The sequence below is a fragment of the Cydia strobilella genome, chromosome 3 (assembly GCF_947568885.1).
Source record: "Cydia strobilella chromosome 3, ilCydStro3.1, whole genome shotgun sequence".
Classification (NCBI taxonomy): Eukaryota; Metazoa; Arthropoda; class Insecta; order Lepidoptera; family Tortricidae; genus Cydia; species Cydia strobilella.
Window position 1 is genome coordinate 23,514,528 of NC_086043.1, and position 17,987 is coordinate 23,532,514.

The following is a 17,987-nucleotide window of genomic DNA, read 5'->3' on the forward strand; positions in this document are numbered from 1 at the left end:
AAATACATATCCTTAGGGTTCATCCATTAATTACGTCACACGAATTTCGAGGTTTTTTGACCCCTCCACCCCTCCTTGTCACACTTGGTGACATTTGGCAAACCCCTCCCCCTGGTGTGTCGTCACATTTATTCAATGAAATCGGCAAATCCCCCCCTATCCGTGGGATGGAAATAATGGATGACCCCTTACCAGGAATCGAACCCGGACTGCTTAGAAGCCAGGGTCACTGCAGACTAGGCTAGGACTGAGAGGCAGAGGGAATATTTTTCCTACTTGATTTTGAACTTTATTTCAAATTGATAGTTCAATTTTGCATAATTCCTGACAGCCTTATGCCTTATAAAGGGTTAAGAGAACGCAAAAAAAAACAAGTTATCTTCAACACCATTTTATTTAATACTAGACCTCGACATTCACACCGTACACGAAGTGAAGATGAATGCATGGGTATTGCACAGTGAGATATACTTCCGGCTCCATGTCGCGTGTCGTTTATCGATAGCGATAAAATTTATCACATGACAAATCAGTCTAGAATTAGAGTAAACTGACTTGCGTGTATTTCATGACATTGCCGTTACGATATATTAAATAAAATTTATTTTATGCTACTTAGATATTTTAACAAAAAAAAATGCTAGGACAAAATATCAAACCTATCAATTAACTCTAATTCTGGACACAGTCAGGCAAAAAAGAGTAGAAATTAAAAAGTGGCAACACTAGTGTCGTCCCTTTCAAATCAATCTAAGAAAAAACGGGACGACACTACAGTGTTGCTACTTTTTAATTTCTACTCTTTTTTGCCAGACTGTACATATGAAAGATAATACTTCTAAAACGCTTCACACACCTTACTTAATTCACCGACGACAGGGACGCAGCTATACGTTAGACACGGTAGAGATCACATCTACATCTCACTTATACGTATTGCTGCGTCCCTGTCGTCAGGGCCTGGCCGGGTAGCACGGTCGCATTTTTATCGCCTGTCACCATGCCTGTCACGTTCTAACAAGTATGTAAGTGCGAAAGTGACGGGCATAGTGACAGGCGATAAAAATGGAAACATGCTGCTCCCGCTGAATTAAGTAAGGTAACTTACAAGCGACAGTGTGAATATATTTAATTAGAAATTTTATTCTCTAGGGAGGCAGCTGCTCCCTCTGCCCCCCTTGGCGACGCCCATGGCTTCTAGTCGTAATTAAGTGCGAAAGTGACAAGATATTTTATCGCCATCGAACGACACGCGTCCACCATAGGCCCTCTGAATGTCAATGAGATCACATGCACGTTATGAACCTCAGAACGGAATACAATTTTAAAAGTTGCTAACTTCAGCTCCAAATTCATTCCCACTAAAGTTTATTGAACCTTGTACAGTCAGTAAAAAAAATCTTTTTCTGCTACTGCCCCTGACGCAATGACGCCCGTAATTTTTATTATTTTTTCTATACATTATAATTTTAATATACTTACATATTCAGGGAAATTACTTATATCTAAATTAACTTAAATCTATACGGGGGGCATTGACATATTTCTGTACTTCTGTCAGTCTAAAAGTTTTAAACTTTAGTGCAAATCAACTTGAAACCGACAATATGTACTATCATTAGTTTTTTTATATTAGTTTCAAATAAATTGATATAAAAATAGCTTAAATCTAAAAGCGCACTATTTACTGCTAGGAATACAATTAAATTATTCTGATATAAAGTAACAAATCTATCCAAGTCTTATTTAAAGGCGAGTGCCTTGAGTAAGCGTATTCGTTGGACTAACTACGATCAACTATTCTAAAACATGAAAATTACCCGCCTTTTTCAATTACATTATATAATACATTCAGAACTGAATTTACCACTACAGCCTCGTTTACACACAGCGAGTACTGGTACCAGTCAACTCGGTCGAGCACTCGTCAAGTGTAAATTGAGCATAATAATTTTCACAAATTCGTAGAGCTTTTATTCGAAATTTCAATTGCATTTTAGTCCAAATAGCGAGGGCACTAATGTTTTTGAAATGTAAGAAAATGGGAAATAATTTTGATATTTTACTAAAACAAAGAGAATATTACGAACACGCCCCGGCCCTCTCAATTAGGGTAAACGTGTTACGAGGTTGCGAAAGTTATTAAACGTAACAGTGAAAAGATATTCGTCTCAAACCAGTCCACTTTATCGTAAACAGTGCAATATAGTAACTATGAATTTGTCGTGACGTATTTAAGACTGACAAGAAGAAAGTTACCGTGAAACTGCTAATTTTTGCATTTAATGGTCTTTACGTAAATTGACATTGGTCACATAAATAAATAAATTTTTGCAAGGACTGGTTTGTTTTCACTGGATGATACTTTAAGTTTTTTTTTTTTAAGTTTGTAAAGTTGATGCTAGGGTACATCCAAACAATTTATATATATTTTCTTTTAAACTAATCTGAACGTTCCCTAACCATTTATATAAATAGTATGCACTAATTTGTCGCTGCCCAGTAGGTACAAACATATTTAGATCTCGATTGGCGATTGGCAAACAAATACACGCAGGTTAAGTAGAATCAGTCAAACTGGTTGGATTATACATAAACAACCCAACCTATTAGCACGCATCGAATAATTTTATGGCGCGTTTACATAGGTCCACTTGCCTCAAAATTTATTAAAAATTGTTGATATGGGATGAAGAGAAATATAGAGGTCAGAGAATATTTTTAATTTAAAAAAAATATTCTATTTTTTATTATTTTTATCAGATAAATAATTTTAAAATTTATTTATTTAGATTTGTTTTATGAATAATTATTATATTATTTATTTAAATAGCTTATATATAGAGCATGATATTGAAGATATTAAGATTTTTAATCTTTAAATAAAATATTTATAATAAATTTGCCTTAAAAAAAGGTAAGTTGACCCGTGTAAATACGGCTTCAGTGTTAACCGCTCGCCAATCGGTTGCAGTCTTTGGTTAAATCGTGGGCTTACGGCTTAACTACCAATATTTGTGCCATTTTCAACCAAAAGGGTACTTATTGACGGTTGTCAATAAGGCGCTATTTCCATATAGCTTCAATTCGAAATCAACCTTATCGACGAGCGACAATGTGGTACCTTTTGTTTGAAAACGTCACATTTCAATTTTTCTTACAAATCTTATGCGACAGAGTCGCGTCAGTCGAGTGCACAACTAGAAATAAATTAGAAGAAAGAATCAAACTATTTACAAAATAAATCAATCGTTAGATTAAAACAATGAAGATTCTTACATATTCAATTTGATTTGAATAAGTGATTGTATTTGGAAACTAAAAGTAGTACCTCTCTGCATTACAAAAAAAATATTCGATACATTTTTGATTAGCTATGCGCTTTCCTTGGCAATATTTTTGATTGAAAATGATTATTGCAATGCATTTATGTATATACACTTATTATAACGAAATACACACACAACTTAGTACCCTCTACGTTAACATTCATTCTACTTGCACGAAAATTTGAAATTACTAAACGCTACTTAAGTACGATTCACACTCAGCTAAGTTCTGCTTTAGGTGCAAGTCGTGCTTAAGATTTCTATTGCTGATATTATCTTAGGTTCTTTTTTTAATAATATTTTTACATAAGGTATGTAACATGCTGGAATGTTTAAATGTATAAACACTGTTATGTTAGCAGCGGGCTTAGCACGGTAGCATTTTTATCGCCTGTCACCATGCCTGTCACGTTATAACAAGTATCATAGAGTAACTTATACTAGAGCGGTACTGTCATAGTAAATTTTGTAACCACAGTAAATTCACTGCCATCTGTCGACACACTTTAAAACTAAAAATGAGGATTTATAAAAATACGATAAAATGTATTTAAATATGGATAAATGATTTATTTTATTTGCATTAATTATTTTTATGATTTTGACCCATGTTCTTTCGCTGATATGCGTTAAAATTGTTAAATAACAAACGAAACTGTCAACGCCATCTATACGGCAGTAGGCCAAAGCTAGTAGCGCCCTCTGAACGAGAATCAAATTTTCTTGATTTTCGAGGCACCTTTTTTTTCTTAGACTGTATCCATCTATTACGGAGTTATATCTATCTTTGTAAGTATGTAAATGCGAAAGTGACAGGCTTAGTGACAGGTGATAAAAATGTAACCATGCTGACACCGCAGCACTGCCAACTGATTTGCAAAATAGAATAAGCTATTTTATTATTAGGAACAATATTAGAATTTCACATTACTTAATGTTATCTATGGTTTAATCAAAATATTGATTATTCGTAAGCAGAGTCGAGAGCTACGAAAACTTCGTACAGATTTACATAACCCATTTTTATTGCTACTTGCTGTACCTAATACGCCATTGCGGGGCAATGCGAGTCTTGAGTTTTCTTTTTTTACTCATACAGAATCATTGACAACAGAGGACGAAAACATAACTATGGATGGTATAGAAAGGATGCCAATCTCTTATGGCAGAATTGTTGCAAAAGTGACCGCTTTCAGCTTTAAATAATAGTTCCTAATCTCTCCGGTGGCGCTAGTTTAGGCTCTGGGAGATGATTTTGGTAGTATTTCGGGGTATGGTGGCGCCGCCTAATTACTGTTTTTTGATGGACACTTTTCATACATAGAGATTTTGCTCCTTTATATAGTCTCCATGAACATAACGTTCTTAAACAGAACTGGCCCCGTAGACAACATGCCAATCGCTAACGCTGCGAAGCGAACGAAACGCAACTGTCACTGTCAAACTAAAGGCCGTAACACACCGTCGCACCGCACCAAGGTCATTGTGCGACGCACCCATAAGTAAGAGCAAGAAAGAGATATCGCTTTTTTTTACTTATGGGTGCGTCGCACAATGACCTTGGTGCAGTGCGACGGTGTTATGGCCTTAATATAGAAGAGTGATAGAGACAAAGCGATTCGATGGCGAAGCGATAGCGATTGTCACCTTGGCTAGGCTGGCTGTACCCGTACCATGAGTCACTGACAGTGTCAAAACTGACATATACGCTACAGTTTACGTAATTTACTTTCTATACATCTCGCTCGCACTAATATGCGAGTACGAGCGAGATGCCTAGAAAGTATATTACGTTCTCGATAGCGTTCGTCGGTGCCAAACTGGTGGTAGCCACACTGGACAATCCAAACAGACATTATTTAACCAGTTTATGTGCATACTAAATATATTTATAACGGGTCAGTCACGTATCTTAAGTCGTATAACCGAGTCTGCGCCGGTCCGTCACCGTCAACGCAAGCTCCCGATGACACTCCTCGGTACGGAATGAAACATGTCGAGCGTTTTTCGACTTAAAATACGCGAGTGACCCGTTATAAATATATTTAATATGTCTGTCTCTCACGGAAGTTTTGTCAGTTCATGTGCCTTTGTTATATATGTAACTACTGTTCTGTATAGTGCAAAAATAGTCAAATTTTAAAGTTTGGTATTGTGGTCACACAAGGTCTTAAGATATTTGGGCACTATATAACTTAAAAAGTTAATAAAACTAGGCGTGTTCAGATATTTTCTGACACTTCCCTTGCATGATATGTTGACATTATAACATTAGAAGTGTTAGTTTCATGCATCACAAAGCTTGTTAAGAAGCGTTTTTGTATCACGAGGTAGTCATATTTATTCGAAATTAGCTCCATGCATGAATTTATTTTTATTTTTGGATTCATAATTTATATCGTTGGAACACCGGAAATGATAAAAATACTTTTGTAAACCTTAACATTATTTTATTAAAAAATATTTAAAATATTGAAAATTTTTGAGCGGTTGAAACGCTCATAATTTTTGGCGCGAATTCGACAGAGCGTGATGACGTCACACGTTGGGCGGCCCAACTGACGTTTGCTACTAATGACACTAATCTGTCGAACGCGTGACGTCACGTGGCGTTTCGAGCGTTTCGCTCACTAGCTTTTCGCGGGCAAATTTTTGTACTTTTTATTTATAATTTTAAGTAATTAAATGGTAATTTAAAAACGGAAATGCATTTGTAACATGATATAACAGTAACAAACATCCGAATAAAACATATTTCGTTCAAATATAAACTTCATGCATGAGGCTAATTCTTTCGATATGATAACCAGGAAAAAGATTTCTACAAAATACGCCATGTTAGAGCTGGCTAACACATTAGTACTGTTAGTCGTCATGCAAAAAAGGTGTTAATTTTCAACATATGATACAGGGGCCGCGTTGGAGGGTGTGCCATCTTGTGGCCTGAATCGGAAACGAACATTGACACTTCACGCCAAGTGCTGCCATCTACCGTTCTCGTACGTTTTCTTGTGCAAGTAGGTTCTGCCATGTGGGCTACATCGGAAGCACAAACTTCACATTTACGCCTCGCGTCAAAAATCTGACGGGTCCCGTGCTGCCCTCTACAGTTGATGCACGCTCCCTATAGATATTGTCCGCGCGCCAATTCCGTGCATTCGGAGGTCGAGGAAGTGGGGGGGGGGGGGGGGGGGGCGGGGGCGGGGCGCCGCGCCCGTACGTATAAAATGACACCACTCTGTCACGACGCCCAACATTCCTAACATTCCTCAGCCGTGCACGGAATTCGCGCGCGGACAGTATCGGTATATCTGTTTAGGTTAGCTATATAAGTTCTTGTCTTGTTGTCAATGAAACTCTTGCTATATGAGTGGTTGTAAGTCAAGATCAGCGCTAAAAAAATTGTGCGCTTTTATTATTTTACGTTTTACTTTTAACGTGTCATACAGGGTCCGTCTTCGCTAAACCGGCACGCCATAAGCTACGTCCCTATGGCGCAGCCATACATTTTCTGAAGACGGACTGACTGTTTGTCGTGTTCACATTTACCGAAAGGTACATGGGTTCCCTTATACGAACTAGCTTAAGCTAGAAGTCAATTCGGACAAAGCTAACGAATAAGTTCCCTAATGTCGATACGACATAAAAATACGTAATAATGCTTACGCAGTCACAAAAGCAGATACCTATAGTAGATTTCATACAGATCTTAAAATGTAATAAAAACAAATAATCTTTCATCATTATATGCGACGTTCTACGATTAAAGGTACCTTATGGCGTACGTCGCGTAGCAACACAGCTTAAGCGCCAACAGACAAAAGGTACCTTTACCTGTTGAACGTCACATGAAGATACAAAAATTACCTAATTGGTCGAATGACCGCGTCACTACTTTATTTGTGCCATTCTCAATCAAAAGGGTACTTAAGTACTGTCAATAAGGCGGTATTTCCATATAGCTTCAATTTGAAATCAACCTTATTGACAAGCGACAACTTTTTATTGAAAAATTCATTTTAAGATCATTATGAAATAAACTATAATGTGGTATTGAAAACGGTTCTCTAAAATTCTGCTAAACTACCAATGAAACGACATAACAAAATTGTCAACAATAACATTTACAAACTTTATCACTTGTGTACTGTTCTGTGCGTTACGAGCCGAGGTATTGTAGGAGCTATACAGGATGGCTAAAAAATAAGTGCATTCCCGATGCCAGCGAGGTTTTGGAATTATACTGAGCAACTTTTACTATGGGACCAACTAAGAAATCACGAAAAAAATTTTGCTGCATACATTTCGGCTGGTCCATTTTCTGTGGGGGGTAAAATTTTTTTCGCGATTTCGTGGTTGGTCCCATAGTAAAATTTGCTCAGTATAATCCCAAAACCTCCTGTATACTAAAATACTATTAGAATTGAATATTTGTGAATCAGTCTATTTTGTTATTTAGGCTAAAGCTAAGCAAACCAAAAGTTGTGACATCCAACTCTAAATCAGCCGATAGTGTTTTCGCTAAGAGATTTTTATACATTGAGTCTCAACCTTTAGCTTGTTTACTTTTTATTGAATACCCAAACAAAAAAATATTTATACACGATAAGGTATTGATACGCAATTTTAACTAATTATAGTTAAGGTAGGCACAAACTGAGCCCACCGCCATGCGTTATGAAATCTGAACCCTAAAATTTGTATGCTTTGAATAGTTATTTGTGTAACAAGAGAGGAAAGTTGGTTTTTCTTGCGAGTGTTTATTTCGAGTCCCGAAAAAGCGAAAGATTCTATAATTGAATCAAGAGCGAAGCCAGTGATTCTAAGTTAGAATCTTGAGCGTAGCGAGGGACTCGAAAACACGAGATGTAAAAAAACTTTGCTCTCGTGTTGCACACATAATTTTTCACCTCAGTAGTTAGAACATATTAAAGGTTAAAATGTATTTAGAATTACACAGAATAATAAAAAAAAAAATGTAATCAAAGTATGAAGTGGCAGTTCATAGCCTTCACTAAATTAAAAAGCTACTTTGTTTCACTCCCTGGAGTGAGGAAAGTCGCACTTTGTTCACTCCCTGGAGTGAGGAACGTCGAACTTTCCTCACTCCAGGGAGTGACGAAAGTAGGCTTGTTCGAGCTGCTGAGGTGAAAACATACTTGTCATAAATTTCATACTGTGTATAAATTTCAGGGTTCAGTTTGTCATAAAGCAATGCATACGTTGCGAACGCGGGCTCAGTTTGTCCTTACCTTTAAAATTGTCAATTGCTTTAGTATTTTTTTTTAATGAGAATTCCACCATGGTGACTGACAATTGACACTGACAATTCCCTGTTCATTTCTGGGTCGATAAGTAACGACGATAGCGTCAATATTTGTGCCATTTTCATCCAAAAGGGTACTTATTGTCGCTTGTCGGTAAGGCGCTATATCTATATAGCTTCAATTAGAAATCAATCTATCAACAAGCGACAATGTGGTACCTTTTGATTGAAAACGTCACATTTACTTGTCGGACCGGCAATGTACGGCGAATTGTCACCGGACTATTGTCATCGTGGTCAAAGAGAATTGATTGTAATAAAGAGGTAAAGTCTAAGAAAAAACGTACCCCTTAGTTTGACACCAAAATATATGGCGCTGTACTGTCAAACGTCAACTTTTGACAATCAGTTACCGCGAAATGTATGGATCTGTACAGCGCCATCTCGTTTGCCTGTCAAATTCGAAGCACGGAATTGTCTTAGATTTTACGCATCTCACTGAATCAATGTTTCTTTGTCGTGGTGAAACGGGGGCCCGAAATCTAACTGAAAACTCCAAAACCTAAATACCTCAGCAAAGTACACAAGTGAAAGTATCCTATTCATCCTCGTGCGCGCGCGCGTCGGGCCGGCTGGAGGGGGTCTTGGAGGGGGGCGGGGGGCTCTTCTGGTCCGACTGCGGCGGCGTGGGGGGGTAGATGTCGGTGGGGGGGTACACGTCGGTGGGCACGTGTGTGTGAGACAAGGATGGTTCCTCGGTGGGTTCGTGGATGACTTTGTCCTGAAATGAAGAGGGGTAAGTTTTAATTTTATGATCATTTAGCGCGGTAGGCTTGGCACGAATGTACCGCACAGTATATTGCCCGCGAGATAGACTGCTCCTCTTTACCTAACTATATTAATTAGAAAAAAACGAGTTGTCGCGATATACTAATGGCAAGCCAACTGAGAAAGTTAAAAATAGTCGCTATACTTACTCAACCTCATATCTGCAACAATCATTTTAAGGAAATGTCGCTTTTCTTTCATTCGGAATACGGGTGTTTTTTCATCAAATGAGTGTTGCAGATACGAGGTTGAGTAAGTATAGCGGCGATATGTACGGAATAGGAGGGATTTATAATAAGAGATATAAAAAATTGTTTGATCCATGCACGACCGCATATCTAATTACTCTTCTGAATATTAAGTATACATTTGAATTAATAAAAAGTAAAGAATTAAGTTTGACTGCCTCAGGTGAGTACACGGCCGTATAGAAGAGCAAGTTGCTGGTGAATAATCCTGGCTACAAGATTATTATTATTAGGTCAGAGACAAAATAACTTTGGACTCTTTTTCTGCTGTATAATCAATGGAACGAAAAGGGTCCATCCTCAAAAATTTGTCATTATTATATTTTACATTAAAAAGAATTTATTGACAGATTTTTGTGGGTTCAATTGTTTTCCCTGAATGGGCATTTTTTTTCTGTAGTGATGCATTGCTTTTTTTTGGATATATAAATTTAATGTTATTTGTGCCCAGAATCATGAGCTGATTCTATGCTCCTAGGAAAGAAACAATGTTCCAAAATTTTCATACATTTTACGTACTTTCCATTTCGTTACCGCCGTACTTGGCCGTGCAAAGTGTTTGAAAAATAGTAAGGGAAAAGAAAAATAAAACTTGGGACGCTTTTTTCCTCCTAGTAGGACCGAAAGAGCTCGTGATTCTGAGTAGGAAAAACATTAAATTTACCTATTTTGTAAAAAAGTCCAGTGCATCACTACATAAAAAAATGCCCAAATAACGTCCAATGAGCGTTAAAGAGACTTAAACTCACTACATAGGTTATTTTTTGGGTTTAAAAGGGATATTGCTTGTACCCACACCTTATAAAACAAAAACCTGTTCACGATAAACTCAAAATTTTCATTTTCATAATTTGTGTGGATCTCGAAGTTGAGGTCGGGACATGAGGTGCTGTAACACGCCTCACATGAGGTACTCAAACATGTCCAGCGTGACGCTGTGGGACTGTATACGATGGCTCTCATCTCTCATCCACATTAAGATCAGGAGAGATGAGGACGGAGCTGACGGCCCCGTCGGCCTTCACCACGGAGGGGGCCAGCCAGCGGTAGCAGCGTTCCAGGACTCGTTGAGGTGGAGGCTAGGACATCTAACACTAACAACAAGAGGTACTCACAAACATGTCGAGCGTGACGTTGTGGGACTGTATACGATGGCTCTCGTCCACGTTGAGGTCGGGGCAGATGAGGTCGAGGCCGGCGGCGCGCTGCAGGAACTCGCCGTCGCACATAACAACATGAGGTACTCACAAACATGTCGAGCGTGACGTTGTGGGACTGTATACGATGGCTCTCGTCCACGTTGAGGTCGGGGCAGATGAGGTCGAGGCCGGCGGCGCGCTGCAGGAACTCGCCGTCGCACATAACAACATGAGGTACTCACAAACATGTCGAGCGTGACGTTGTGGGACTGTATACGATGGCTCTCGTCCACGTTGAGGTCGGGGCAGATGAGGTCGAGGCCGGCGGCGCGCTGCAGGAACTCGCCGTCGCACATAACAACATGAGGTACTCACAAACATGTCGAGCGTGACGTTGTGGGACTGTATACGATGGCTCTCGTCCACGTTGAGGTCGGGGCAGATGAGGTCGAGGCCGGCGGCGCGCTGCAGGAACTCGCCGTCGCACATAACAACATGAGGTACTCACAAACATGTCGAGCGTGACGTTGTGGGACTGTATACGATGGCTCTCGTCCACGTTGAGGTCGGGGCAGATGAGGTCGAGGCCGGCGGCGCGCTGCAGGAACTCGCCGTCGCACATAACAACATGAGGTACTCACAAACATGTCGAGCGTGACGTTGTGGGACTGTATACGATGGCTCTCGTCCACGTTGAGGTCGGGGCAGATGAGGTCGAGGCCGGCGGCGCGCTGCAGGAACTCGCCGTCGCACATAACAACATGAGGTACTCACAAACATGTCGAGCGTGACGTTGTGGGACTGTATACGATGGCTCTCGTCCACGTTGAGGTCGGGGCAGATGAGGTCGAGGCCGGCGGCGCGCTGCAGGAACTCGCCGTCGCACATAACAACATGAGGTACTCACAAACATGTCGAGCGTGACGTTGTGGGACTGTATACGATGGCTCTCGTCCACGTTGAGGTCGGGGCAGATGAGGTCGAGGCCGGCGGCGCGCTGCAGGAACTCGCCGTCGCACATAACAACATGAGGTACTCACAAACATGTCGAGCGTGACGTTGTGGGACTGTATACGATGGCTCTCGTCCACGTTGAGGTCGGGGCAGATGAGGTCGAGGCCGGCGGCGCGCTGCAGGAACTCGCCGTCGCACATAACAACATGAGGTACTCACAAACATGTCGAGCGTGACGTTGTGGGACTGTATACGATGGCTCTCGTCCACGTTGAGGTCGGGGCAGATGAGGTCGAGGCCGGCGGCGCGCTGCAGGAACTCGCCGTCGCACATAACAACATGAGGTACTCACAAACATGTCGAGCGTGACGTTGTGGGACTGTATACGATGGCTCTCGTCCACGTTGAGGTCGGGGCAGATGAGGTCGAGGCCGGCGGCGCGCTGCAGGAACTCGCCGTCGCACATAACAACATGAGGTACTCACAAACATGTCGAGCGTGACGTTGTGGGACTGTATACGATGGCTCTCGTCCACGTTGAGGTCGGGGCAGATGAGGTCGAGGCCGGCGGCGCGCTGCAGGAACTCGCCGTCGCACATAACAACATGAGGTACTCACAAACATGTCGAGCGTGACGTTGTGGGACTGTATACGATGGCTCTCGTCCACGTTGAGGTCGGGGCAGATGAGGTCGAGGCCGGCGGCGCGCTGCAGGAACTCGCCGTCGCACATAACAACATGAGGTACTCACAAACATGTCGAGCGTGACGTTGTGGGACTGTATACGATGGCTCTCGTCCACGTTGAGGTCGGGGCAGATGAGGTCGAGGCCGGCGGCGCGCTGCAGGAACTCGCCGTCGCACATAACAACATGAGGTACTCACAAACATGTCGAGCGTGACGTTGTGGGACTGTATACGATGGCTCTCGTCCACGTTGAGGTCGGGGCAGATGAGGTCGAGGCCGGCGGCGCGCTGCAGGAACTCGCCGTCGCACATAACAACATGAGGTACTCACAAACATGTCGAGCGTGACGTTGTGGGACTGTATACGATGGCTCTCGTCCACGTTGAGGTCGGGGCAGATGAGGTCGAGGCCGGCGGCGCGCTGCAGGAACTCGCCGTCGCACATAACAACATGAGGTACTCACAAACATGTCGAGCGTGACGTTGTGGGACTGTATACGATGGCTCTCGTCCACGTTGAGGTCGGGGCAGATGAGGTCGAGGCCGGCGGCGCGCTGCAGGAACTCGCCGTCGCACATAACAACATGAGGTACTCACAAACATGTCGAGCGTGACGTTGTGGGACTGTATACGATGGCTCTCGTCCACGTTGAGGTCGGGGCAGATGAGGTCGAGGCCGGCGGCGCGCTGCAGGAACTCGCCGTCGCACATAACAACATGAGGTACTCACAAACATGTCGAGCGTGACGTTGTGGGACTGTATACGATGGCTCTCGTCCACGTTGAGGTCGGGGCAGATGAGGTCGAGGCCGGCGGCGCGCTGCAGGAACTCGCCGTCGCACATAACAACATGAGGTACTCACAAACATGTCGAGCGTGACGTTGTGGGACTGTATACGATGGCTCTCGTCCACGTTGAGGTCGGGGCAGATGAGGTCGAGGCCGGCGGCGCGCTGCAGGAACTCGCCGTCGCACATAACAACATGAGGTACTCACAAACATGTCGAGCGTGACGTTGTGGGACTGTATACGATGGCTCTCGTCCACGTTGAGGTCGGGGCAGATGAGGTCGAGGCCGGCGGCGCGCTGCAGGAACTCGCCGTCGCACATAACAACATGAGGTACTCACAAACATGTCGAGCGTGACGTTGTGGGACTGTATACGATGGCTCTCGTCCACGTTGAGGTCGGGGCAGATGAGGTCGAGGCCGGCGGCGCGCTGCAGGAACTCGCCGTCGCACATAACAACATGAGGTACTCACAAACATGTCGAGCGTGACGTTGTGGGACTGTATACGATGGCTCTCGTCCACGTTGAGGTCGGGGCAGATGAGGTCGAGGCCGGCGGCGCGCTGCAGGAACTCGCCGTCGCACATAACAACATGAGGTACTCACAAACATGTCGAGCGTGACGTTGTGGGACTGTATACGATGGCTCTCGTCCACGTTGAGGTCGGGGCAGATGAGGTCGAGGCCGGCGGCGCGCTGCAGGAACTCGCCGTCGCACATAACAACATGAGGTACTCACAAACATGTCGAGCGTGACGTTGTGGGACTGTATACGATGGCTCTCGTCCACGTTGAGGTCGGGGCAGATGAGGTCGAGGCCGGCGGCGCGCTGCAGGAACTCGCCGTCGCACATAACAACATGAGGTACTCACAAACATGTCGAGCGTGACGTTGTGGGACTGTATACGATGGCTCTCGTCCACGTTGAGGTCGGGGCAGATGAGGTCGAGGCCGGCGGCGCGCTGCAGGAACTCGCCGTCGCACATAACAACATGAGGTACTCACAAACATGTCGAGCGTGACGTTGTGGGACTGTATACGATGGCTCTCGTCCACGTTGAGGTCGGGGCAGATGAGGTCGAGGCCGGCGGCGCGCTGCAGGAACTCGCCGTCGCACATAACAACATGAGGTACTCACAAACATGTCGAGCGTGACGTTGTGGGACTGTATACGATGGCTCTCGTCCACGTTGAGGTCGGGGCAGATGAGGTCGAGGCCGGCGGCGCGCTGCAGGAACTCGCCGTCGCACATAACAACATGAGGTACTCACAAACATGTCGAGCGTGACGTTGTGGGACTGTATACGATGGCTCTCGTCCACGTTGAGGTCGGGGCAGATGAGGTCGAGGCCGGCGGCGCGCTGCAGGAACTCGCCGTCGCACATAACAACATGAGGTACTCACAAACATGTCGAGCGTGACGTTGTGGGACTGTATACGATGGCTCTCGTCCACGTTGAGGTCGGGGCAGATGAGGTCGAGGCCGGCGGCGCGCTGCAGGAACTCGCCGTCGCACATAACAACATGAGGTACTCACAAACATGTCGAGCGTGACGTTGTGGGACTGTATACGATGGCTCTCGTCCACGTTGAGGTCGGGGCAGATGAGGTCGAGGCCGGCGGCGCGCTGCAGGAACTCGCCGTCGCACATAACAACATGAGGTACTCACAAACATGTCGAGCGTGACGTTGTGGGACTGTATACGATGGCTCTCGTCCACGTTGAGGTCGGGGCAGATGAGGTCGAGGCCGGCGGCGCGCTGCAGGAACTCGCCGTCGCACATAACAACATGAGGTACTCACAAACATGTCGAGCGTGACGTTGTGGGACTGTATACGATGGCTCTCGTCCACGTTGAGGTCGGGGCAGATGAGGTCGAGGCCGGCGGCGCGCTGCAGGAACTCGCCGTCGCACATAACAACATGAGGTACTCACAAACATGTCGAGCGTGACGTTGTGGGACTGTATACGATGGCTCTCGTCCACGTTGAGGTCGGGGCAGATGAGGTCGAGGCCGGCGGCGCGCTGCAGGAACTCGCCGTCGCACATAACAACATGAGGTACTCACAAACATGTCGAGCGTGACGTTGTGGGACTGTATACGATGGCTCTCGTCCACGTTGAGGTCGGGGCAGATGAGGTCGAGGCCGGCGGCGCGCTGCAGGAACTCGCCGTCGCACATAACAACATGAGGTACTCACAAACATGTCGAGCGTGACGTTGTGGGACTGTATACGATGGCTCTCGTCCACGTTGAGGTCGGGGCAGATGAGGTCGAGGCCGGCGGCGCGCTGCAGGAACTCGCCGTCGCACATAACAACATGAGGTACTCACAAACATGTCGAGCGTGACGTTGTGGGACTGTATACGATGGCTCTCGTCCACGTTGAGGTCGGGGCAGATGAGGTCGAGGCCGGCGGCGCGCTGCAGGAACTCGCCGTCGCACATAACAACATGAGGTACTCACAAACATGTCGAGCGTGACGTTGTGGGACTGTATACGATGGCTCTCGTCCACGTTGAGGTCGGGGCAGATGAGGTCGAGGCCGGCGGCGCGCTGCAGGAACTCGCCGTCGCACATAACAACATGAGGTACTCACAAACATGTCGAGCGTGACGTTGTGGGACTGTATACGATGGCTCTCGTCCACGTTGAGGTCGGGGCAGATGAGGTCGAGGCCGGCGGCGCGCTGCAGGAACTCGCCGTCGCACATAACAACATGAGGTACTCACAAACATGTCGAGCGTGACGTTGTGGGACTGTATACGATGGCTCTCGTCCACGTTGAGGTCGGGGCAGATGAGGTCGAGGCCGGCGGCGCGCTGCAGGAACTCGCCGTCGCACATAACAACATGAGGTACTCACAAACATGTCGAGCGTGACGTTGTGGGACTGTATACGATGGCTCTCGTCCACGTTGAGGTCGGGGCAGATGAGGTCGAGGCCGGCGGCGCGCTGCAGGAACTCGCCGTCGCACATAACAACATGAGGTACTCACAAACATGTCGAGCGTGACGTTGTGGGACTGTATACGATGGCTCTCGTCCACGTTGAGGTCGGGGCAGATGAGGTCGAGGCCGGCGGCGCGCTGCAGGAACTCGCCGTCGCACATAACAACATGAGGTACTCACAAACATGTCGAGCGTGACGTTGTGGGACTGTATACGATGGCTCTCGTCCACGTTGAGGTCGGGGCAGATGAGGTCGAGGCCGGCGGCGCGCTGCAGGAACTCGCCGTCGCACATAACAACATGAGGTACTCACAAACATGTCGAGCGTGACGTTGTGGGACTGTATACGATGGCTCTCGTCCACGTTGAGGTCGGGGCAGATGAGGTCGAGGCCGGCGGCGCGCTGCAGGAACTCGCCGTCGCACATAACAACATGAGGTACTCACAAACATGTCGAGCGTGACGTTGTGGGACTGTATACGATGGCTCTCGTCCACGTTGAGGTCGGGGCAGATGAGGTCGAGGCCGGCGGCGCGCTGCAGGAACTCGCCGTCGCACATAACAACATGAGGTACTCACAAACATGTCGAGCGTGACGTTGTGGGACTGTATACGATGGCTCTCGTCCACGTTGAGGTCGGGGCAGATGAGGTCGAGGCCGGCGGCGCGCTGCAGGAACTCGCCGTCGCACATAACAACATGAGGTACTCACAAACATGTCGAGCGTGACGTTGTGGGACTGTATACGATGGCTCTCGTCCACGTTGAGGTCGGGGCAGATGAGGTCGAGGCCGGCGGCGCGCTGCAGGAACTCGCCGTCGCACATAACAACATGAGGTACTCACAAACATGTCGAGCGTGACGTTGTGGGACTGTATACGATGGCTCTCGTCCACGTTGAGGTCGGGGCAGATGAGGTCGAGGCCGGCGGCGCGCTGCAGGAACTCGCCGTCGCACATAACAACATGAGGTACTCACAAACATGTCGAGCGTGACGTTGTGGGACTGTATACGATGGCTCTCGTCCACGTTGAGGTCGGGGCAGATGAGGTCGAGGCCGGCGGCGCGCTGCAGGAACTCGCCGTCGCACATAACAACATGAGGTACTCACAAACATGTCGAGCGTGACGTTGTGGGACTGTATACGATGGCTCTCGTCCACGTTGAGGTCGGGGCAGATGAGGTCGAGGCCGGCGGCGCGCTGCAGGAACTCGCCGTCGCACATAACAACATGAGGTACTCACAAACATGTCGAGCGTGACGTTGTGGGACTGTATACGATGGCTCTCGTCCACGTTGAGGTCGGGGCAGATGAGGTCGAGGCCGGCGGCGCGCTGCAGGAACTCGCCGTCGCACATAACAACATGAGGTACTCACAAACATGTCGAGCGTGACGTTGTGGGACTGTATACGATGGCTCTCGTCCACGTTGAGGTCGGGGCAGATGAGGTCGAGGCCGGCGGCGCGCTGCAGGAACTCGCCGTCGCACATAACAACATGAGGTACTCACAAACATGTCGAGCGTGACGTTGTGGGACTGTATACGATGGCTCTCGTCCACGTTGAGGTCGGGGCAGATGAGGTCGAGGCCGGCGGCGCGCTGCAGGAACTCGCCGTCGCACATAACAACATGAGGTACTCACAAACATGTCGAGCGTGACGTTGTGGGACTGTATACGATGGCTCTCGTCCACGTTGAGGTCGGGGCAGATGAGGTCGAGGCCGGCGGCGCGCTGCAGGAACTCGCCGTCGCACATAACAACATGAGGTACTCACAAACATGTCGAGCGTGACG

General features: G+C 46.4%; 1 protein-coding gene across 1 annotated transcript in view; it reads right to left on the bottom strand.

Moving 5' to 3' along the window:
• Nucleotides 1–375: 375 nt before the first annotated feature.
• LOC134756158 (G1/S-specific cyclin-E) overlaps nt 376–17,987 on the bottom strand; it is a 44,133-nt gene continuing 26,521 nt past the window's right edge. Inside the window, exon 9 of the mRNA XM_063692988.1 lies at nt 376–9,376. Within this exon, the coding sequence (XP_063549058.1) occupies nt 9,194–9,376 (183 nt within the window). The 3' untranslated portion in view covers nt 376–9,193. The remainder of the gene's footprint in view (nt 9,377–17,987) is intronic.